General features: G+C 41.8%; 1 protein-coding gene across 1 annotated transcript in view; it reads left to right on the top strand.

Moving 5' to 3' along the window:
- LOC143769708 (alpha-2-macroglobulin-like protein 1) overlaps positions 1 to 25,146 on the top strand; it is a 271,438-nt gene that overhangs the window by 126,764 nt on the left and 119,528 nt on the right. Inside the window, exons 13-15 of the mRNA XM_077258494.1 lie at positions 18,235 to 18,307; positions 21,189 to 21,331; positions 23,207 to 23,362. Coding sequence (XP_077114609.1) covers positions 18,235 to 18,307; positions 21,189 to 21,331; positions 23,207 to 23,362 — 372 coding nt within the window. The remainder of the gene's footprint in view (positions 1 to 18,234; positions 18,308 to 21,188; positions 21,332 to 23,206; positions 23,363 to 25,146) is intronic.

The raw sequence follows: 25,146 nt of genomic DNA on the forward strand, positions 1-25,146 counted from the left end.
AGTAGGATGAGCCCGCAGCTCCCTTATCACAGTAGGATGAGCCCACAGCTTCCTTATACACAGTATGATGGGCCCGCAGCTCCCTTATACACAGTATGAGCCCGCAGCTCCCTTATACACAGTATGAGCCCGCAGCTCCCTTATCACAGTAGGATGAGCCCGCAGCTCCCTTATCACAGTAGGATGAGCCCACAGCTTCCTTATACACAGTATGATGGGCCCACAGCTCCCTTATACACAGTATGATGGGCCCGCAGCTCCCTTATACACAGTATGATGGGCCCGCAGCTCCCTTATACACAGTATGATGGGCCCGCAGCTCCCTTATACACAGTATGATGGGCCCGCAGCTCCCTTATACACAGTATGATGGGCCCGCAGCTCCCTTATACACAGTATGATGGGCCCGCAGCTCCCTTATACACAGTATGATGGGCCCGCAGCTCCCTTATACACAGTATGATGGGCCCGCAGCTCCCTTACACACAGTATGATGGGCCCGCAGCTCCCTTATACACAGTATGAGCCCACAGCTCCCTTATCACAGTATGATGAGCTCACAGCTCCCTTATCACAGTATGATGAGCTCACAGCTCCCTTATCACGGTATGATGAGCTCACAGCTCCCTTACCACAGTATGATGGGCCCGCAGCTTCCTTATACACAGTATGATGGGCCCGCAGCTCCCTTATACACAGTATGATGGGCCCGCAGCTCCCTGTCATGATTTGGCAGTCTGCAGTCACATAAAGTGACTGCAGACATTTATTCCAAACCTTTATCAACTTTATAGTATTAAATTGCTTATTATTAAATTATTAAAGCACCACTCTAGCAGGGTTTTTTTCCACCGCTGGAGTGGTGCTTTAAGCGCAGGTCCCCATTCCCAGTCATTTACTCATCCTCCGGTGTATTCACTATTTTGTGGCACACTCAAACTTGTGAGTGCAGCTTCTGACAGGCCAGAAGTGAGAAGCTATGTCACAAGAGCTCAATGTAAGACTATGAGGCTATGTGCACACGTTGCGGATTCGTATGCGCATTTTTCCCGCAGTTTTTGCAAAATCCACAGGTAAAATGTGCTGCATTTTACATGCGTATTTACCGCGGATTTCCTGCTTTTATGTGAGGATTTTGCCTGCGTTTTTACACCTGCGGATTCCTATACAGGAGCAGGTGTAAAATGCTGCGGAATCTGCACAAAGAATTGATATGCTGCGGAAAATACAAAGCAGCGTTTCCGTGTGGTATTTTCAACACCATGGGCACTGCGGATTTGGTTTTCCATAGGTTTACATGGTACTGTACACCGCATGGAAAACTGCTACGAATCCGCAGCCAAATCCGCACCGTGTGCACATAGCCTGAGAGTGAGGACCAGGCCAGAACGAGGCTCCCACAGACTTACATTGATTAGTGACCTCTGCGCCGCTTCATGAAACACTGGAGCCTCGGACAGGTCACAAACTGCAGGAGACGGAGCTGAGGGGAGACAAAAACAGATGAAAACGCCAGAAGGTGAGGATCAGACAGGTAGCAGGGGACGCGGATTTTCAGCACCGCTCCAGCAATGAAATAAATAATAATGCCGGAGTGGTGCTGTAAATGTGATGCAGCTCTTGGTTACTGTATGCGGCTCCTTATACTAATACTCAGAAAAGACCCAGGTGGTCCGTATCAAAAGCCCCCGACCCCCCCCCCCCCATCTCCAGCCTCCCCAGACAGCAAATATCACATGATGGAGTACATATAATATCATAACAAAACATTATAATATTCAGCCCCAATACCCCCATCATCTCACATCCACCCCTCGGTGCCCTGTCCCACTTCACCCACCTTCAGCCCCCACAACACCCCCATGGTCTCACATTTACCCCCCAGTGCCCTGCCTCCCCTCCCCCACTTCAGTACCCAATACCCCCATCATCTTTCATTCACCCCCTCATTACCCTGTCCCCCCTCACCCACTTTCAGCTCCCACAATACCCCCATGGTCTCACATTCACATCACAGTGACATACCTGAATTTAATAAGCCTAAAATGTTCCATCCCCAGCACTTACTGATAACGTTTGCAGACAGGACCAGGAAGTGTCTTGGTGAAATGCAACATGTGGGCACTAGGACCCAGAGTGCCTGATCCAATCCCAGCGTGCACAGAGGGAAGAACTGCAGCCGGGGAAAAGCTTCATGATCAGGTCAGAGGGGGCGAAACCATTCACTGCAGGAGGGAGACTGCACCGGCCACTGTGCTAGTAGCCTGCAGAGTCTCCGTCAGATGGGAGCAGAGCAGACATCATACTGCTCTGCTCCTATGCTGTGTTCTGTATGTCACAGAAGTGGCCCTGGCTCCCGGGGGGCCCCTTCATGTGACATGGCCCGGGCGATGGCCCCCTCCAGTCGCTACGCTACTGTGTAGCAGGCAAGCAGCCACAGTCCCCGCCCACAGGCTGTGCTTAGTTCGTTCAAGTAGCTCGTCTCCCTGGCTGCCTGGACATGCTTATGGCTACTGCTAGTACCCGGCACATCTGATCTGACTGCAGGGGGCGGCGCTGTTGCTGCCGCCCCCTGTTTTGAGGGACTGGATGCCGCTATAGGTGAAGTGCTCAACTCACCTCATTATAGCGGCGCCCCTGGGTGGGGCGACCCCGGACTTTCAAAAAAAAAAAAAAATTTTTTTTTTCTTAAACTTGCTCAGGTGCCGCCCCCTGCATTGTCCCCGCCCTAGGCACGTGCCCTCGAGTGCCTAGTGGCAAATACGGCCCTGGGTACAATATACATTAATATTATTGATTTGTCTTCCCTAACAGTTTCGTTTTATATGCCTAGTATAGCATTACCCTCATTGAATAACATCCTTTCATACTGTGTCTACATCAACATAGATGGTGATATTTTGTAGCATGACTCTTTTTTGGTAGCAATTATTAATCATTTTTACAGCTTTGAAACTTTTTTGAACTGGGTGCAAATATAAATCATATATATTTTTGGTTTATACTTATTTTTCCATTGATGATTTATCCCGAGTTGTATACCATGTAATTACTTCGCTCTTATTAGATTTATGTTCAGATCTAGCACTCTTCTTTGTTTTATTTGTATGAGAATCATATTTTTAATATTTAAAATAAATAAAATATATTTTTATTTTCATCATTTTGTACTTCATTTTTCACCCTGATATTAACATATCATAGGTGACATTCAGTGATTAACCCCTTAATCCCGTATGACGTACTATCCCGTCAAGGTGACCCGGAACTTAATTCCCGGTGACGGGATAGTACGTCATACGCGATCGGCCGCGCTCACGGGGGGAGCGCGGCCGATCGCGGCCGGGTGTCAGCTGCCTATCGCAGCTGACATCCGGCACTATGTGCCAGGAGCGGTCACGGACCGCCCCCGGCACATTAACCCCCGGCACACCGCGATCAAACATGATCGCAGTGTACCGGCGGTATAGGGAAGCATCGCGCAGGGAGGGGGCTCCCTGCGGGCTTCCCTGAGACCCCCGGAGCAACGCGTTGCTGCGAGGGTCTCCTACCTCCTTCCTGGCTGCAGGTCCCGGATCCAAGATGGCCGCGGCATCCGGGTCCTGCAGGGAGGGAGGTGGCTTACCGAGTGTCTGCTCAGTGCAGACGCTGGTAAGCCTGCAGCCCTGTCAGTGAGATCGGTGATCTGACAGAGTGCTGTGCACACTATCAGATCATCGATCTGTGATGTCCCCCCCTGGGACAAAGTAAAAAAAAATTTTTTCCACATGTGTAAAAAAAGAAAAAAATTTCCTAAATAAATAATAATAAAAAAAATATATTATTCCCATAAATACATTTCTTTATCTAAATAAAAAAAACAAAACAATAAAAGTACACATATTTAGTATCGCCGCGTCCCCACTAGTTAACCCCTTCAGTAAACACCGTAAGAAAAAAAAAGAAAAACGAGGCAAAAAACAACGCTTTATTACCATACCGCCGAACAAAAAGTGGAATAACACGCGATCAAAAAGACTGATATAAATAATCATGGTACCGCTGAAAACGTCATCTTGTCCTGCAAAAAACAAGCCACCATACAGCATCATCAGCAAAAAAATAAAAAAGTTATAGTCCTTAGAATAAAGCGATACCAAAATAATTATTTTTTCTATAAAATAGTTTTTATCGTATAAAAGCGCCAACACATAAAAAAATGATATAAATGAGGTATCACTGTAATCGTACTGACCCGAAGAATAAAACTGCTTTATCAATTTTACCAAACGTGGAACGGTATAAACGCCTCTCCCAAAAGAAATTCATGAATAGCTGGTTTTTGGTCATTCTGCCTCACAAAAATCGGAATAAAAAGTGATCAAAAATGGTCACGTGTCCGAAAATGTTACCAATAAAAACGTCAACTCGTCCCGCAAAAAACAAGACCTCACATGACTCTGTGGAGCAAAATGTGGAAAAATTATAGGTCTCAAAATGTGGAGACGCAAAAACTTTTTTGCTATAAAAAGCGTCTTTTAGTGTGTGACAGCTGCCAATCATAAAAATCCGATATAAAAAACGCTATAAAAGTAAATCAAACCCTCCTTCATCACCCCCTTAGTTAGGGAAAAATAATAAAATTAAAAAAAATGTATTTATTTCCATTTTCCCATTAGGGCTAGGGTTAGGGTTAGGGCTAGAGTTAGGGTTAGGGCTAGGGTTCGGGTTGGGGCTAAAGTTAGGGTTAGGGCTAGGGTTAGGGTTAGGGCTAGGGTTGGAGGTAAAGTTAGGGTTAGGGTTGGGGCAAAAGTTAGGGTTAGGGTTGGGGCTAAAGTTAGGGTTAGGGTTTGAATTACATTTACGGTTTGGATTAGGGTTGGGATTAGAATTATGGGTGTGTCAGGGCTAGGGGTGTGGTTAGGGTTACCGTTGGGATTAGGGTTAGGGGTGTGTTTGGGTTAGGGTTTCAGGTAGAATTGGGGAGTTTCCACTGTCCAGGCACATCAGGGGCTCTCCAAACGCGACATGGCGTCCAATCTCAATTCCAGCCAATTCTGCATTGAAAAAGTAAAACAGTGCTCCTTCCCTTCCGAGTTCTCCCGTGCGCCCAAAAAGGGGTTTACCCCAACATATGGGTTATCAGCGTACTCGGGACAAATTGAACAACAACTTCTGGAGTCCAAGTTCTCTTGTTATCCTTGGGAAAATTAAAAATTTGGGGGGCTAAAAATCATTTTTGTGAGAAAAAAAAAGATGTTTTATTTTCACGGCTCTGCGTTATAAACTGTAGTGAAACACTTGGGGGTTCAAAGTTCTCAGAACACATCTAGATAAGTTCCTTGGGAGGTCTAGTTTCCAATATGGGGTCACTTGTGGGGGGTTTGTACTGTTTGGGTACATCAGAGGCTCTGCAAATGCAACGTGACGCCTGCAGACCAATCCATTTAAGTTTGCATTCCAAATGGCGCTCCTTCCCTTCCGAGCTCTGTCATGCGCCCAAACAGTGGTTCCCCCCCACATATGGGGTATCAGCGTACTCAGGACAAATTGTACAACAACTTTTGGGGTCTAATTTATCCTGTTACCCTGGTGAAAATACAAAACTGGGGGCTAAAAAATCATTTTTGTGAAAAAAAAATATATACGGTATATATTTTCATGGCTCTGCGTTATAATCTGTAGTGAAACACTTGGGGGTTCAAAGCTCTCAAAACACATCTAGATAAGTTCCTTAGGGGGTCTACTTTCCAAAATGGTGTCACTTGTGGGGGGTTTCAATGTTTAGGCACATCAGGGGCTCTCCAAACGCAACATGGCGTCCCATCTCAATTCCAGTCAATTTTGCATTGAAAAGTCAAATGGCGCTCCTTCCCTTCCAAGCTCTGTCTTGCGCCCAAACAATGGTTTACACCCACATATGGGGTATCAGCGTACTCAGGACAAATTGCACAACATTTTTTGGGGTCCAATTTCTTCTCTTACCCTTGGGAAAATAAAAAATTGGGGGCAAAAAGATAATTTTTGTGAAAAAATATGATTTTTTATTTTTACGGCTCTGCATTATAAACTTCTGTGAAGCACTTGGTGGGTCAAAGTGCTCACCACACATCTAGATAAGTTCCTTAGGGGGTCTACTTTCCAAAATGGTGTCACTTGTAGGGGGTTTCAGTGTTTAGGAACATCAAGGGCTCTCCAAACGCAACATGGCATCTCATCTCAATTCCAGTCAATTTTGCATTGAAAAGTCAAATGGCGCTCCTTCCCTTCCAAGTTCTGCTATGCGCCCAAACAATGGTTTACACCCACATATGGGGTATCAGCGTACTCAGGAAAAATTGCACAACATTTTTTGGGGTCCAATTTCTTATCTTACCCTTGGGAAAATAAAAAATTTGGGGCGAAAAGATCATTTTTGTGAAAAAATATGATTTTTTATTTTTACGACTCTGCATTATAAACTTCTGTGAAGCACTTGGTGGGTCAAAGTGCTCACCACACATCTAGATAAGTTCCTTAGGGGGTCTACTTTCCAAAATGGTGTCACTTGTAGGGGGTTTCAGTGTTTAGGCACATCAGGGGCTCTCCAAACGCAACATGGCGTCTCATCTCAATTCCAGTCAATTTTGCATTGAAAAGTCAAATGGCGCTCCTTCCCTTCCAAGCTCTGCTATGCGCCCAAACAATGGTTTACACCCACATATGGGGTATCAGCGTACTCAGGACAAATTGCACAACATTTTTTGGGGTCCAATTTCTTATCTTACCCTTGGGAAAATAAAAAATTTGGGGCGAAAAGATCATTTTTGTGAAAAAATATGATTTTTTATTTTTACGACTCTGCATTATAAACTTCTGTGAAGCACTTGGTGGGTCAAAGTGCTCACCACACATCTAGATAAGTTCCTTAGGGGGTCTACTTTCCAAAATGGTGTCACTTGTAGAGGGGTTTCAGTGTTTAGGCACATCAGGGGCTCTCCAAACGCAACATGGCGTCCCATCTCAATTCCAGTCAATTTTGCATTGAAAAGTCAAATGGCGCTCCTTTCCTTCCGAGCTCTGCCATGCGCCCAAACAGTGGTTTACCCCCACATATGGGGTATCAGCATACTCAGGACAAATTGTACAACAACTTTTGGGGTCCATTTTCTCCTGTTACCCTTGGTAAAATAAAACAAATTGGAGCTGAAATAAATTTTGTGTGAAAAAAAGTTAAATGTTCATTTTTATTTAAACATTCCAAAAATTCCTGTGAAACACCTGAAGGGTTAATAAACTTCTTGAATGTGGTTTTGAGCACCTTGAGAGGTGCAGTTTTTAGAATGGTGTCACACTTGGGTATTTTCTATCATATAGACCCCTCAAAATGACTTCAAATGAGATGTGGTCCCTAAAAAAAAAATGGTGTTGTAAAAATGAGAAATTGCTGGTCAACTTTTAACCCTTAACTCCGTCACAATGGTTTGGTTCCAAAATTGTGCTGATGTAAAGTAGATATGTGGGAAATGTTACTTATTAAGTATTTTGCGTGACATATGTCTGTGATTTAAGGGCATAAAAATTCAAAGTTGGAAAATTGTGAAATTTTCAAAATTTTCGCCAAATTTCCATTTTTTTCACAAATAAACGCAAGTTATATCTAATAAATTTTACCACTAACATGAAGTACAATATGTCACGAGAAAACAATGTCAGAATCGCCAAGATCCGTCAAAGCGTTCCAGAGTTATAGCCTCATAAAGGGACAGTGGTCAGAATTGTAAAAATTGGCCCCGGTCATTAACGTGCAAACCACCCTCGGGGCTTAAGGGGTTAATATGCTAATTCTCAAGTACTATACCCAGACTACATGGGGCAACACAGATTAGGACTAAAAAAGTGTGATGAGGATCCATAACAAGGATTATTAACAAGTATTTGATTTATCATGATCCTTTATATTTATATATTTACCTAATTGCAGCAAAGCCTCCCATTTTTTCTTTTTTGGTAATTTTTAACTGTTACATTATTAGTATTATTGAAAGAACTACCGTATGTTTTTTTAAAATTGATCATATTTAGCAGTTTTGTGTCATACAAGCTTACCGTTCAGTTCCAGAAATATATTTATCTCTATATTAGCACTTACAATAGCATTTTATAGTCTGTTTGATTGACACATTGCTTTCAGCATTTCAGCAAGTTTTCCCCTTGAAAAAACTAAGGATGGTAATGCAAGCAGATACATTGATTAGAGACAGAGAGTAGATGTGTAAGACAAGATAAAACTCTCCCACAAAGCTTGGTCCACAGATTTGGTCAGATACATATTTGAGAACATAATTTGTAAAGTGGTCCACAATGACCAATCAATACTTGAAACTTGTAACGACCCTTCCATAGCAAGATAGTCCATTAGAATGAATACTATGAGGTTGGAAATTGGGTGACTATAAAGTCCTTCTTTGGTCTCCTTCTTGCCAAATTACAGTTCTTGCACTACTTTCTAACATTGAGAATGACCTTCTATAACTTAGGATGATAGCAAAACTTCTGCAACTATCCGGCAATCTTTGTAGTACCAAAGGGTCCCTTCTTTTCATACATCTCAATTTAATACATTTCTAGGCAGTACTATTTGCTAGATGGGATTTCTTTCTTTTGTGATTTTGTCAATTTAACTTGTCAATTCAACACGCCTTCGTGGATGGTTATCCAATCCCATTGCTTCACCAATTGCTTTACTGTTTTTCATATGCCATCTTTATCTTATCTATGTCGTTATATCCCTGTCAGAAGCCACTGCTTCTAAGCCTCAATGTGACCTACTGTTTTTAATCGACACTCTTAAAGAAGTAAAAAGGGAAGAAGCCAGCGCTGCTTATGGTCAGAACGCAATACAAAAAGTGCACATGCACATATTAATTTCTAACTGTATATCAAAATGAGACATTTAGCAAACAATTGATCAACTCTTTGAGCCACCCCACCGTAGCATTTCTGAATCACTCCCATGGCGCCAGAAAGGGCAAGCGGAGATAAAGGTCGACCTGGTCATTCAAACACATGCCATCATAACCCCTTTATCAAAAAAAATCTTTCATCCAGACCTGTGATGCTAACTAAAGTCCTGTCTCTATCCTTCTTTTCATCTCTAAACTACTGGAACGCTTGGTCCAATCTTGATATTAATCCCCTATTTCTTGGATAACTCTTTTCTTGATCCTTTCCAATCTGGTTACAGCTCTTTACACTCTACTGAAACTGCCCATACTAAAGTGTCTAACAATCTACTAACAGCTAAATCTAATGGTCTCTACTCCCTGTTGATTCTCCTGGATCTCTCTGCTGCATTTGACACTGTGGATCGCGAGCTACTCCTCACTATGCTCCACTCCATAGGCTTCAAAGAAACTGCTCTCTTTTGGTTCTCCTCCTATCTCTCTGGTCACTCCTTCACTGTACCATTTACCAGCTAATCTTCATCTCCTCTTTGCCTGGTTGTCCGGGTTCCTCAAGGCTCAATCCTAGGTCTTCTACTCTTCTCTCTATACACTGCTGCTATTGGACAAACAATCAGCAGCTTTGGTTTCCAATACTATCTTTATGCTGTCTAAGGGTACTGTCACACAGTGGCACTTTGGTCGCTACGACGGCACGATCCGTGACGTTCCAGCGATATCCATACGATATCGCAGTGTCTGACACGCTACTGCGATCAGGGACCCCGCTGAGAATCGTATGTCGTAGCAGATCGTTTGAAACTTTCTTTCGTCGTCTAGTGTCCCGCTGTGGCGGCATGATTGCATCGTGTGACAAAGGTGTGCACGATATCGTATACGATGTGCGCACAGTAACCAATGGCTTCTACATCGCAAATACGTCATGAAATTATCGCTCCAGTGTCGTGCATTGCAAAGTGTGACCGTAGTCTACGACGATGGAGCGATAATCATACGACGCTGCAACGTCACAGATCGTGCCGTCGTAGTGACCAAAGTGCCACTGTGAGACGGTACCCTAATACCTACTATTTCCTCTATCTGAAACTGAATCTCTCCAAAACTGAACTTCTTATGTTCACCCTCCCTCTACTAACCTACCTATACCCAATATTGCAATTGCCATCTGTGGTTTAAACTCTTACTGTCACTTATAATCGTTTTCCTCTGGACTACTGCATATTTCTTCTCTCCAATCGATCCTAAATACGACAGCCAGGGGTCATATTTATGTCCAGCCGAAACACTGATGCCTCCACATTGTGCCAGTCATTGTGCAGCGTCCCAGAGTCCTGGTCATTGCAGTAACATCGTTCTTCCACCAGGGGGAGTGATGTTACATCTGAAGGCAATAAAGGAGATCTCTTTACCAGGTATCACAAACCATACACCACACTTCACACTCCAGTCCACCAGGGGGAGCTACGCTCCTATCTATTAGGGCACTCCTCACAACTAGGTGAAACTGGTGGGCTCGATAGGAAGTTAGGCAGAAGCTGACTGGGCTTCACCCAGGCAGCACCCTGGCAGGCAGCCAGAGGGGAAGGAGGAACATCATTGAGCTGCAGACAGAGGGGTCCCTGACAGGGGTGGGATCCTGTCAGAGGCCTAGTCAGAAGGCCACGGAGCTGCGCCTGCCCCACATGCGGCAGCATCATAAGAAAGAAACACGAACAGCGAATTGTATTGTAGAGGGTGAGAAACAAAGTCATAGCAAAAGAAGAGGAAACCAGAAGGAGTTCTGCCCTGCAAAAGGCTGCCTCCTTTCTGAGGCACAGGATCTGGTAGCCGGAACACCGAGGGAGTCAATGTCTCCAAGCCTGGCTCCAGAGACCGGCAGGACAGCTAGTTCCATATTGGTTGCCTGACCTTATACCCAGGAGGCACAGTGACAACTTGTAGGGGCTGGGGCATGGTAGAGTCCCTGTAAAAAAGCCATCAGTCATACAGGTTTGTCCTATTTATTCCATCTGGGGGACAGAGAGAAATAGAAATAACATCTAGAACACTAACATCAGTTGTGAGGACCTTACCAAGAAGCTCAGCAGGGAGGTACTACAACATCCAGGTGCTAGAGAAAGGCTACTGATTTCCATCTGGATAAGGGGACTCTGGATTTGCCTTCAGACTCTGCCTACCCTGTGGTCGGTACCCTGGTCTGTGGATGCTGAAGCCTTCAGTAAAGGTAAAGAGACTGCAACCTTGTGTCCTCGTTCTTCATTGTGCCTCACACCATCCACTATCTACACGCTGGGAAGCCCTGGGGATACACTTCACCTGTGGGAAGGTATACCATCTAGCAGCCATCACATCACCCCAGCGGACCCCTAAGCAGCGTCGGTCACCCTGATCTAATACCACAGGTGGCATCACAAACATTATCTCTTTAAAGACCTTTTCCCCATTAACAATGGACGTCCCTAGGGCCACGGACTGGGTCAGCCACCATGACATCCCCACTGAGAACCGACGGACCCGGTACCGAGTACCCCATAGCCCTAATGGGTGTGCTCCAATTGCACTGGTTGCCTATTCACTACAGAATACAATTCAAACGTATCTCTCTGATGTAAATTTGCACATGTACCACCACAGACTCCGTTTTCCTGAAGACTGCTGGGATATCAATCTGAGCAAGAGCCACCGGCGGCTAGGATGTATTTGGAGCAAATTTTAAAATAGGTGGAGGAGCTGGGGCAGAGCTGAAGACCCAACCCACAGTCCCACCTCATTGTCCTGCCCAAATGTACTGCAAGCTTAGGAAAGGCAAACTTCTAATGATGAGCAAACAATGCAGATTTCTTCACTGAGTGAATCTATTGAATCTGTATAACAGCGCCATTATGTTCATACCTTTATTTTTACATTCATAGTCCTTATTACAGGTTTTCTTTAACTAATATACAGTGGGGGAAATAAGTTTTTGTTCCCTTGCTAATTTTGTAAGTTTGCCCACTGAGGCTACGTTCACATTTGCGTTGTGCGCCGCAGCGTCGGCGCCGCAGCGCACAACGCAAACGAAAACGCGGCAAAACGCACGCTAAAACGCTGCGTTTTGCGCCGCATGCGTCGTTTTTGGCCGCAAGTTGGACGCAAAAAAAATGCAACTTGATGCGTTTCTTGCGTCCAACGCTTGCGGCCATGCGGCGCTAAACGCAGCACAACGCATGTCCATGCGCCCCCATGTTAAATATAGGGGCGCATGACGCATGCGGCGCCGCTGCGGCGCCCGACGCTGCGGCGCTGACCGCAAATGTGAACGTAGCCTGACAAAGACATGAGCAGTCTATAATTTTAACCCCTTAATCCCATATGACGTACTATCCCGTCAAGGTGACCTGGGACTTAATTCCCAGTGACGGGATAGTACGTCATACACGATCGGCCGCGCTCACGGGGGGAGCGCGGCCGATCGCGGCCGGGTGTCAGCTGCCTATCGCAGCTGACATCCGGCACTATGTGCCAGGAGCGGTCACGGACTGCCCCCGGCACATTAACCCCCGGCACACCGCGATCAAACATGATCGCGGTGTACCGGTGGTACAGGGAAGCATCGCGCAGGGAGGGGGCTCCCTGCGGGCTTCCCTGAGACGATCGGTACAAGGTGATGTACTCACCTTGTACCGTACGTCTTCTCCCTGCAGGCCCCGGATCCAAAATGGCCGCGGGGCTGCATCCGGGTCCTGCAGGGAGTACTTCTAGGTCGGAGCAAGCTGCAGAGCAGCCTGCTCCGATGAAAGTATGATTGCCGATCTGATAGAGTGCTATGCAAACTATCAGATCGGCAATCTGTGATGTCCCCCCCTGGGACAAAGTAAAAAAGTAAAAAAAAAAAATTCCACGTGTAAAAAAAAAAAAAAAAAATTCCTTAATAAAGAAGAAGAAAAAAAAATAATATTCCCATAAATACATTTCTTTATCTAAAAAAAAAAGCAATAAAAGTAGACATATTTAGTATCGCCGCGTCCATAACAACCCTACCTATAAAACTATATCACTAGTTAACCCCTTCAGTTAACACCGTAAGAAAAAAAAAAAAAAAGGAGCGAAAAAAACCCGCTTTATTATCGTATCGCCGAACAAAAAGTGGAATAACACACGATCAAGAAGACGGATATAAATAACCATGGTACCGCTGAAAACGTCCTCTTGTCCCGCAAAAAACGAGACACCATACAGTGTCATCAAAGAAAAAATAAAAAAGTTATAGTCCTCAGAATAAAGCGATGCCAAAATAATTATTTTTTCTATAAAATAGCTTTTATCGTATAAAAGCGCCAAAACATAAAAAAATGATATAAATGAGATAACACTGTAATCGTACTGACCCGACGAATAAAACTGCTTTATCAATTTTACCAAACGTGGAACGGTATAAACGCCTCCCCCAAAAGAAATTCATGAATAGCTGGTTTTTGGTCATTCTGCCTCACAAAAATCGGAATAAAAAGTGATCAAAAACTGTCACATGTCCGAAAATGTTACCAATAAAAACGTCAACTCGTCCCGTAAAAAACAAGACCTCAAATGACTCTGTGGACCAGAATACGAAAAAATTATAGGTCTCAAAATGTGGAGAGGCGAAAACTTTTTTGCTATAAAAAGCGTCTCTTAGTGTGTGACAGCTGTCAATCATAAAAATCCGCTATAAAAAATGCTATAAAAGTAAATCAAACCCCCCTTTATCACCCCCTTAGTCAGGGAAAAATAATAAAATTAAAAAAATGTATTTATTTCCATTTTCCCAATAGTGCTAGGGTTAGGGTTAGGGCTAGGGTTAGGGTTAGGGTTAGGGCTAGGGTTAGTGTTAGGGCTAGGGTTAGGGTTAGGGCTAGGGTTAGGGCTAGGGTTACTGTTAGGGCTAGGGTTATGGCTAGGGTTAGGGTTGGGGCTAGGGTTGGAGCTAAAGTTAGGGTTGGGGCTAAAGTTAGGGAAAGGGTTGGGGCTAAAGTTAGGGTTAGAGTTGGGGCTAAAGTTAGGGTTAGGGTTTGGATTACATTTACAGTTGGGATTAGGGTTGGGATTAGAATTAGGGGTGTGTCAAGGTTAGGGGTGTGGTTAGGGTTACTGTTGGGATTAGGGTTAGGGGTGTTGTTGGATTAGGGTTTCAGGTAGAATTGGGGAGTTTCCACTGTTCAGGTACATCAGGGGCTCTCCAAACGCGACATGGCGTCCGATCTCAATTCCAGACAATTCTGCGTTGAAAAAGTAAAACAGTGCTCCTTCCCTTCCGAGCTCTCCCGTGCGCCCAAACAGGGGTTTACCCCAACATATGGGGCAACAGCGTACTCGGGACAAATTGGACAACAACTTTTGGGGTCCAAGTTCCCTTGTTATCTTTGGGAAAATAAAAATTTGGGGGGCTAAAAATCATTTTTGTGAAAAAAAAAAAAAATTATTTTCACGGCTCTGCGTTATAAACTGTAGTGAAACACTTTGGGGTTCAAAGTTCCCATATCACATCTAGATAAGTTCCTTGGGAGGTCTAGTTTCCAATATGGGGTCACTTGTGGGGGGTTTGTACTGTTTGGGTACATCAGGGGCTCTGCAAATGCAATGTGATGCCTGCAGACCAATCAATCCAAGTCTGCATTCCAAATGGTGCTCCTTCCCTTCCGAGCTCTGCCTTGCACCCAAACAGTGGTTCCCCCCACATATGGAGTATCAGCGTACTCAGGACAAATTGGACAACAACTTTCAGGGTCCAATTTATCCTGTTACCCTTGTAAAAATACAAAACTGGGGGCTAAAAAATTATTTTTCTGAAAAAAAAAAAGATTTTTATTTTCACGGCTCTGTGTTATAAACTGTAGTGAAACACTTGGGGGTTCAAAGCTCTCAAATCCCATCTAGATAAGTTCCTTAGGGGGTCTACTTTCCAAAATGGTGTCACTTGTGGGGGGTTTCATTGTTTAGGCACATCAGGGGCTCCCCAAACGCAACATGGTGTCCCATCTCAATTCCAGTCAATTTTGCATTGAAAAGTCAAATGGCGCTCCTTCCCTTCCCGAGCTCTGCCATGCACCCAAACAATGGTTTACACCCACATATTTCGTATCAGCGTACTCAGGACAAATTGCACAACAATTTTTGGGGTCCAATTTCTTCTCTTACCCTTGGGAAAATAAAAAATTGGGGGCAAAAAGATCATTTTTGTGAAAAAATATGATTTTTTATTTTTACGGCTCTGCATTATAAACTTCTGTGAAGCACTTGGTAGGTCAAAGTGCTCACCACACATCTAGATAAGATCATTAGGGGGTCTACTTTCCAAAATGGTGTCACTTGTGGGGGGTTTCAATGTTTAGGCACATCAGGGGCTCTCCAAACGCAACATGGCATCCCATCTCAATTCCAGTCAATTTTGCATTGAAAAGTCAAATGGCGCTCCTTCCCTTCCGAGCTCTGCCATGCACCCAAACAATGGTTTACACCCACATATGGGGTATCAGCGTACTCAGGAAAAATTGCACAACAATTTTTGGGGTCCAATTTCTTCTCTTACCCTTGGGAAAATAAAAAATTTGGGGCAAAAAGATCATTTTTGTGAAAAAATATGATTTTTTATTTTTACGGCTCTGTATTATAAACTTCTGTGAAGCACTTGGAGGGTCAAAGTGCTCACCACACATCTAGATAAGTTCATTAGGGGGTCTACTTTCCAAAATGGTGTCACTTGTGGGGGGTTTCAATGTTTAGGCACATCAGGGGCTCTCCAAACGCAACATGGCGTCCCATATAAATTCCAGTCAATTTTGCATTGAAAAGTAAAATGGCACTTCTTTCCTTCCGAGCTCTGCTATGCGCCCAAACAGTGGTTTACCCCCACATATAGGGTATCAGCATACTCAGGACAAATTGTACAACAACTTTTGGGGTCCATTTTCTCCTGTTACTCTTGGTAAAATAAAACAAATTGGAGCTGAAATACATTTTGTGTGAAAAAAAGTTAAATGTTCATTTTTATTTAAACATTCCAAAAATTCCTGTGAAACACCCGAAGGGTTAATAAACTTCTTGAAAGTGGTTTTGAGCACCTTGAGGGGTGCAGTTTTTAGAATGGTGTCACACTTGGGTATTTTCTATCATATAGACCCCTCAAAATTACTTCAAATGAGATGTGGTCCCTAAAAAAAAATGGTGTTGTAAAAATGAGAAATTTCTGGTCAACTTTTAACCCTTATAACTCCCTAACAAAAAAAAAATTTGGTTCCAAAATTGTGCTGATGTAAAGTAGACATGTGGGAAATGTTATTTATTAAGTATTTTGCGGGACATATCTCTGTGATTTAAGGGCATAAAAATTCAAAGTTGGAAAATTGTGAAATTTTCAAAATTTTCGCCAAATTTCCATTTTTTTCACAAATAAACGCAAGTTATATCGAATAAATTTTACCAATAGCATGAAGTTGTTTTCTCGTGAGATATTCTATGTCAGAATGGCCAAGATCCGTTGAAGCGTTCCAGAGTTATAACCTCATAAAGAGACAGTGGTCAGAATTGTAAAAATTGGCCCGGTCATTAACGTGCAAACCACCCTCGGGGCTTAAGGGGTTAAGGGTAGGTTCATTTTAACATTAAGAGATAGAATATCAAAAATAAAATCCAGAAAACCACATTTTATAAATTATATAAATTTATTTGCATTTTGCAGTGAGAAATAAGTATTTGATCCCTCTGGCAAACAAAACTTAATAATTGGTGGCAAAACCGTTCTTGGCAAGCACAGCAGTCAGATGTTTTTTGTAGTTGATGAGGTTTGCGCTCATGTCAGGAGGAATTTTGGTCCACTCCTCTTTGCAGATCATCTCTAAATCATTAAGATTTTGAGGCTGTCACTTGGCAGCTCAGAGCTTCAACTCCCTTCATAAGTTTTCTATGGGATTAAGGTCTGGAGACTGGCTAGGCCACTCCATGATCTTAATGTGCTTATTTTTGAGCCACTCCTTTGATCCCTTGGCTGTATGTTTTGGTCATTGTCTTGCTGGAATACCCAGCCATGACCCATTTTTAATGTCCTGGTGGAGGGAAGGAGGTTGTCACTCAGGATGTTAAGGTACATGGCTCCATCCATTTTCTTATTGATGCAGTGAAGTAGTCCTGTGCCCTTAGCAGAGAAACACCCCCAAAGCATAATGTTTCCACCTCCATGCATTTCTCTTCCTCCAAACATGGCAAGTTGAGTTAATGCCAAATACCTCAATTTTTGTCTCATCTGATCACAGCACCTTCTTCCAATCACTCACAGAATAATCCAGGTGTTTATTGGCAAACTTCAGACGGGCCTGCACATGTGTCTTCTAGAGCAGGTGGACCTTGTGGGCACTGCAGGATTTTAATCCTTCACAACGTAATGGTTTACCAATGGTTTTCTTGGTGAGTGGTCCCAGCCGCCTTGAGATCATTAACAAGTTCCCCCCATGTAGTTTTAGGCTGATCTCTCACCTTCCTCATGATCAAGGATACCCCACGAGGTGAGATTTTGCCTGGTGCCCCAGATTGATGTCGATTGACAGTCATTCTGTATTTCTTCCATTTTCTTACTATTGCACCAACAGTTGTCTCCTTCTCACCCAGAATCTTACTTATGGTTGTGTAGCCCATTACAGCTTTGTGCAGGTCTATGATCTTGTCCCTGACATCCTTATAAAGCTCTTTGATCTTGCTCATGTTGTAGAGGTTAGAGTCTGACTGATTAATTGAGTCTGTGGACAGGAGTCTTTTATAAATGTGACTTTGTAAAAGACAGCTGTATGTAATGCAGATAAAGAGTTGATTAGGAGCGTCTAACTGGTCTGTAGGAGCCAAAACTATTAATGACTGGTAGGGGATCAAATACTTTTTTCTCGCTGCAAAATGCAAATTTATATAATTTATACAGTGTAATATTCTGGATTTTATTTTTGAAATTCTATCTCTCAATGTTAAAATTAACCTACCCTTAAAATTATAGACTGTTCATATTTCTGTCAATGGGCAAACTTACAAAATCAGCAAGAGATCAAATACTTATTTATCCCACTGTATAAGCAAGAGTAACCTCTTGAATACCTTTTTTTCAAAGCTATATCTAGCTTATTTTCATTATAGATAAAGGTCCCATTTCCTATCTCAGCTCTAGGTCTATTTTCTCTGCCTAAGTTTAACTAGTTTATTTGAGTCCCATAGTTGACTCCACTAGCTGTTCCACTGCCTTTTGTGATAGAAGTACACCAATCACGAGAACACTATATTTTTACTCACATGTTACCTGCTTTCTATGTTTTTACAGCTTGTAGACAGAAATGGAATTTTCTCTTTTAACGAACATGAAGTAAACATTAAAGACCAAGAAAAAAGCCAAAGTAAGTAAAATGATTTCCTTCCAACATCAAAAAAAATAAACAGAACTTAAAAATCATGAAAAATGGACCCTGCTTAATTCCTGGAGGCAGAACAGACAATAATTCTTCTTGAGTATAAACACTTTCTGCAAACCAAATGTCCCCATCCATCTGGGACGGCAAAATTAATAATCATGTTTTTGCTTCCATTTTATACTTTCTGTCACTATCTTATGTACAGTTGTAATTAAAAACTATTCATCTGTCATTACAAATAGGTTTATTACCAAAATGTACACATTTTCTGATGTTTGCAGTAAACTAATCAAACAGGAACACTAATTACTACAACAAACTAATATAACATGTGGTTTCTGAAAAATTTACACAAAATGCCACTTTTAATGATTGTTTTAGTTTCAGAATTATATAGTCTCTTCATGACAGGAGTCTTTATCTGTATAGCCTCTTTTGCCAGTATCTGGCTGCTTTCCTGATGAATCTTAGTCTATTCCTCACGTGCAATGGCCTACAGTTCACTGATTTTCAAACGTTTCCGTGCTGTAAATGCCTTGTTCAAATCCCACCAAAGATTTTTTTATAGCTATTCAAGTCAAGTGACTGTGATGGCTGCTCTAGAATGCTCTAGCACCAGCCTCAGCTTTGTCACATAAGGCATGATGTTTTCTCCTGGGACATCCTGAATTTATTGAATCTATCTTGCGCTCTGCACGCTGCCATTTTCCAGTTCCAGGCTAAGCAAAGCTGTGCAAGAATATCACCAAGCCACTGCCATGCTTCGCTGTAGGCAGGGTTCTTTTCAGAATTTTACTTCCTTCTTCTGTCTCCAGATATCCCGCAGATTCATAGGCCTGAGAAGTTCCCATTGTATTTCATTACTCCTCAGAGCAGAATCTTTGTTCCACTGTGGTTTATTTATATGGTTTTCATAATTTTAGTGCCAATTATTCTTGCATTTTTGAGTCAGCAGAAGAGTACATCTTCACTCTCTTGACAACCCAAGAATTCTAGTGAACTGGAGGCCATTGCTGCTGATGATGAATAAGCTAAGATTCCTATGGAATGCTGCCAGTAGCTAGTATCTGGCTATGTATCTTATTTAACAAAAATTGTTTTTAAAAATATGAAAAAAATATATAAAAGTTTAAATCACCCCCCTTTCGCCCCACCCAAAATAAAACAATAAAAAAATCAAACATACACATATTTGGTATCGTCACGTTCAGAATTGCCCAATCTATCAATAAAAAAAAGCAATAACCTGATCGCTAAACAGCTTAGCGAGAAAAAAATTTGAAACGCCAGAATTACGTCTTTTTGGTCGCCGCGACATTGCATTAATATTCTCATTCATTAAAAACTCAGCTGCTGTGATGAGTGGTGATTTCAGTAATGTTACCACAGTTCACAGCTGCTGGGTCTTACACTGCGCAGCGTGAAAGCCAGAATGATGATCGGTAATGTCACTGATAATCATTCCAGCTCTCGTGCTGCCCTACGTGTGACCCATCAGCTGTCCACTGAGCATGGGTGTGGATTATTTTTTTTATAAATGAGTAAAAGAGGGAAATTGTTGGGCAATCACTCTCCATTACTAATTCCAGAGCTTGATGTCAGCAACAGATGCTGACATCAACCCCACAAACCCATTACCCTGATTTCCAACCCATCAGCGCAATCGGGAAGGCAAAGAACTAAAATAGGCACATTTAATGGAAAAGACCACATAACCATGGACCTTAACAGCCTATAAAAATCAGCCCACACCTGTCTGCTTTACCTTTTTCTGGTTATCAAAAATGGGATGACCCCACATAATTTTTTTAGGGTCCCCCCAATTTTGATAACCGGCAAAGGCAATGCAGACAGTTGTGGACTGATATTTATAGTCTGGGACGGTCCATGGTTATCTGGCCAATCCCAGCCGGATAATGTAAGCCTGCAGCTGTCTGGTTTCCCTTAGCTGGTTATAAAAAATAAGGGGTACCCTACTTAATTTTTTTAAATGTGTTTATTTATTTAATATGTGAAATAAGGCTAAATATCCTTTATTGCCACATGAAAGGCATTAAAGGGTGTTAGTTTAGCACATGTAGGGGGCTTGTGACATTAAATTGCAACATTACATTTATCTATTCTATCTATCTAATCTATCTATTCTACCTCTCTATTCTGAAGGTTCGGGCTGTGAATGTACTGTAGTTGGCTGATGAAATGTTGGGTTTCCTTTGAGATGTGTGGGTAAAAATAACACGCCGCACGCATGGCCCGTGTGCTGTGGGATTTTTTTTCGCGGACAAATTAACTTGCAATGGCGAGTGCTATCCGGTTCTTGCATCCACGAGCAGCATGCTGTAATTTTTTTTCTTGGTCTGATCTGAACTGAGAAAAAACTCACAGATGAGCACTGCCTCATTTAATAATCTTGGTCAGAGTGCAATGTGATGTTTTCTCCCATTGCAGTCTTTTATATTATTACGACACTGTGAATGAGCCCTTATTATTATACTTTTTATATACACAGCAATCAGAAAAAATTGGCAATTTCCGTTGAATTTTGAAAAAACACTTGTATTAGTTTTGTCAGCTATTTAAATTGTTCTTATTCAATTGAGTTATTTCAAACAGCAGAAAGTTTGTAAATGTTGCTAATAAACCAAATTCGGAGGGAGAGGTTGAATAATTTTGATTGCAACATAAACACCGATCCTGATTATAAACGTGAGAGAAATAAAAATCCTTTATAATTTTCCTTACATGGATAGGCCAAGCATTCATGTCTGTTTCAAGAGGGTCATGGGGATAAGTAACTGTCATTTATAGAATCCCTTGTGGACGATTGATTGCCCAACTGATTTATTTTCATTTTTCACATTTTTAGAGCTGCATGGTTCATTCTCTCTCAGTTTCCATGTGGGAAATTTCTTCCCTGTACTCGAATTTCTGATTTTCTCCATTCTGCCCAATGGAGAGACTATTGCTAGATCTGCTTCTTTCTATGTTTCACCGTGTATAGAAAATAAGGTAAGAAGCTTATCAGAACAGATTACTTGCTTTCCAGACATGGACAAATCAGAATACTAGGTCATAGCAGGACAAGCCACAATGTTATCTGAGTAGATATTTCAGGAAAATAGCAAAAATTAAAAAATGAACCAGAATGGTCAATATTTATGTGCACATATTTTGGTTTAATGGTCAGAATTAAAGAGTACCTTTCACCAAATTTGTCATGTTGAATTATACATATCATGTAATAGTGGCTCCAGAGAGGAATAAAATTCATACATAATTTTTTTTATTTCATCTCTCTGTTGTGGTGTATTAGCAATCAAATATGTTGCACCTAATATGTTAACTTTAATGGAGTTCAAGTGGGTGTTATCATACAGTTTTCACTAGGGGCGTGTACTTCTGCTTCTTGTATGTAAATGAAGAAGGACCTGTGATGATTTTATCAGGGTCACATGACCAAAGTTCACTGGTCCTGCCAGCCATTGTATGCAGTCTTGTATGTTGCAGAACCTCATAATACACCTCAGCTGCTAGGAAATCTGATAATATCCTGTAAATAAGAGTCTACTGCCAAATGATGTCACTAAATGGATGTTCACTCATATACCCCAAGTCCATCAGTGCACTCTGTACTGCTTCCTTCAATTCTTTTCTACCAACTACTTTTATGGAGAACACTAAATAGACTTTCATATCCACCAATGTGACAATTTTTATATTTTCATCTAGTTAATGGCTTCAAACTACTGTACTGTGTAATGTACCTTCAGTGATAATTTAGGAAGCACACTCTGTCTGGCAGGGCCAGTCAACCCCAGTGATGTGAATCTGTTGACAATCTCACAGGTTCTTCAGCACTTCTATGTTGCTTGCAGCTTATGATTGGTCAGCATCATAGAAGTGGCAGAATTACATGTGGAAGTGAAAACTATCTGTGACATAAAAAAACAAGATAAGATAAGGAAAATTTTTCATTCCGCCCTGCAGCCACTATTACATTGTGTGACCAGTTCAAAATCAAAAATTTGTTGAAAGGTCCTCTTTAAAGGAGCTTATTTTATTGTTTGTGCCCAACACTATAGTAAATGTATATCATAATCAGTCATATGAAGGCCCCAATCTCTTCTAAGGTGGGTGCAAAGCCTTATCCAGGTATCTCAGACAGTTGTATTACAAGTCTCAGCATGCAATGCTTTTTGAGGTTCAAAGGGTATCTTTAGCAGGTACTAGAGACAGTTTACACTTCAAAACATATTAGCCCCAATCCACCAATGTTTTTACCATAGAAAAACGTCATAAAACATTTTGAAAAGTTGCAAAAATTTTGCTCAATGCAAAGTTGAGCAGAAGTGTTGCAACTTTTGTCATTTTCATGCAACTTTTTGGGCATCTTTATCAAAATGAGTGGAACTGGTGTGGAGCTGGAGTGGGATACAGAGTGGCTACACCAGCCTGTCAAATTCTTTAAAAGTGTGGCACTTCTTACTCCAGAAATATTATTTCAGTCATTGACAGGAATAGCATTTCTTTCAAGGTGCACAGGAGTGCACATCACTGATAGGAAGAGATGAATTAAGTTGGTTGTGCCACCTATAAAGAATATGTCAACTTAACTACTATACTGCAGATAAACGGTTAATTTTCTGCTTAACAGCCTTAAGTAGGTGCTCAGGCAAAAATTAACATTATTTCTCCCTGGAGCCGCTTTCAGTCATGCAGGTGTGCCTAAAGCAATTACAGTTACCACTCACAGCACTGAGCGCAGAGGCTGTAGGAATGTCCCGGCACTGAATGACAGTCAGCCGTGAACAGTTGCACAGATGTTGCAAAATTGATTCAAATTTACAAAATTTTCCTTCTTTTTTATAAATTTATTATAAATAGATGAAACTTACCTTTTCTGAAGAACAAGTCCGACCCGGGGACAATGTAAACCTGAAAATCTCAGCAGATGGTGGATCCCTTTGCTCTGTGAGATCTGTAGATAAAGGATACTTGCTCGAGAAGCCTCATGACGACAGTTATCTGTTAAGGATTGTGGTAAGTTTGATAAACACATATTACTTTATTCTTGAACTTTGCTTTTTTTCTGATTAGAAATTAATGGGGGTACACTAGATTATATGACATTGCAGAAAACTTGCAGTGATATACAACATATGGCTTACAGGATGCTGTAGGTAAAGTATGAGTGGACGAAAGGGTCTGTAAAGAAGTAGAGAGCACTAAAAAATAAGCACTAAACACAGAATAAGATAGTTACCAATAATATCAGTGCTGGATAATCAGAGTCTACAATTGTGGCCAAAGGTTTGAGACTGATGTAAATTTTGGTTTGCAATAATCATTTTCATTGATTAAGCTCTATCGCACTGTTTGACTCCTCTACTGTAAAGGAATGATTGGAGAAGAAAATGAAAGATATAATATCTTGGTATCGTGTTAGACAGTAGATAGAAAAATATTTAGAATTGAGAGTCCTCAGTGGTTGATACCTTTTAATGGCTAACTGAAAAGATGGTAACAAATTGCAAGCTTTCGAGATTACTCAGGTCCCTTCATCAGGCGTAGACTAGAAAAAAAGAATAGATGTACCTGTGGCAAGACATTTTTGTCTCCCTGATCATAGCGCCATGGACATGAGATTACTTGTATTAAAGGGTAATTTTAAATATCAGAGAGACAGAAGAGTTCGGGAGTATAAACTGATGATGACCTTTGAAACACTCAGTGCAGGATTGAATGTGTCGCATGGATTTATGTCTTTTTACATCAATTAAGGAATTTGCTCCTCAGACCGTGTGGGGTCATCATAACACAGAACCAGACCAATTCAGAGGACCATAAAGCATTTAGACTTCCTTATCTATGAACAGTTCCAATATTTATGGATACAACTGTTTATCACTTTCACATAATGGTAATTGTGCTTCACGTCACCTGTCTTATCTATGGCATTATTCCTGGGCTGTATTGTGCATAAATATGTGATTCTTCAGAATTTCTATTAGTCTATGCCTGATGAAGGGACCTGAGTAGTCTCGAAAGCTTGCAATTTGTTACCATCTTTTCAGTTAGCCATTAAAAGGTATCAACCACTCCAAGAGCAACTTCCTTCAAAAAACCAAGAACTATTGGGTGATGAACAATGCTTTTTCCACCATAATGGAGCCAAGAATCAGAGATAAAGTCACAACTAAGTGGCCTAGTAAATGAAACATTTAAATTTTGGATCCATAGCCAGGAAACTATCCAGGTCTCAATTCCATTGTATGCCTGTCAAAAAGTGGGTGAATAAACAAGGACAGAAACAAGCATGGAAATTGTGATAGACTACAAGACTGATTAGGCAAGAATGGGTTGTCATCAGTCAGTATTTGGCCCCAAAGCTGCTATCCAACATGCCAGGATGAATTGCAGAAGTCTTGAAAAAAAAAGGTCAACACTGTAAATATTGAGGCCCCGATTCCTTATGGTGATAATGACATGAATATGGCATAAAACATCTTCAAATATTGCAAAATTTTTGTGTATCGTGAAGTTGCCCAAAAATGTTGTGATTTTTGACTTATGCACACCAATTTTGGGTGTGAGGAGCTGGAGATGGGATGGAGCATTGCAACACTCATCAGACAAATTTGATGGTGTTCCTTATGCCAGCAATGTTACTCCACGCTCTGTCTGGAGTAATATTTCTAGCAAGGCACATGAAGGTGCATGCCACGGATAATATGCACCTAATTAATTAAGTGGTGTGTGCCACTTAATGAATTATGTGCATTTTATTTCTGCATGCCCATCATACATATGAAACGCGAGTCTTA

Source organism: Ranitomeya variabilis, chromosome 4 (genome assembly GCF_051348905.1).
Source record: "Ranitomeya variabilis isolate aRanVar5 chromosome 4, aRanVar5.hap1, whole genome shotgun sequence".
NCBI lineage: Eukaryota > Metazoa > Chordata > Amphibia > Anura > Dendrobatidae > Ranitomeya > Ranitomeya variabilis.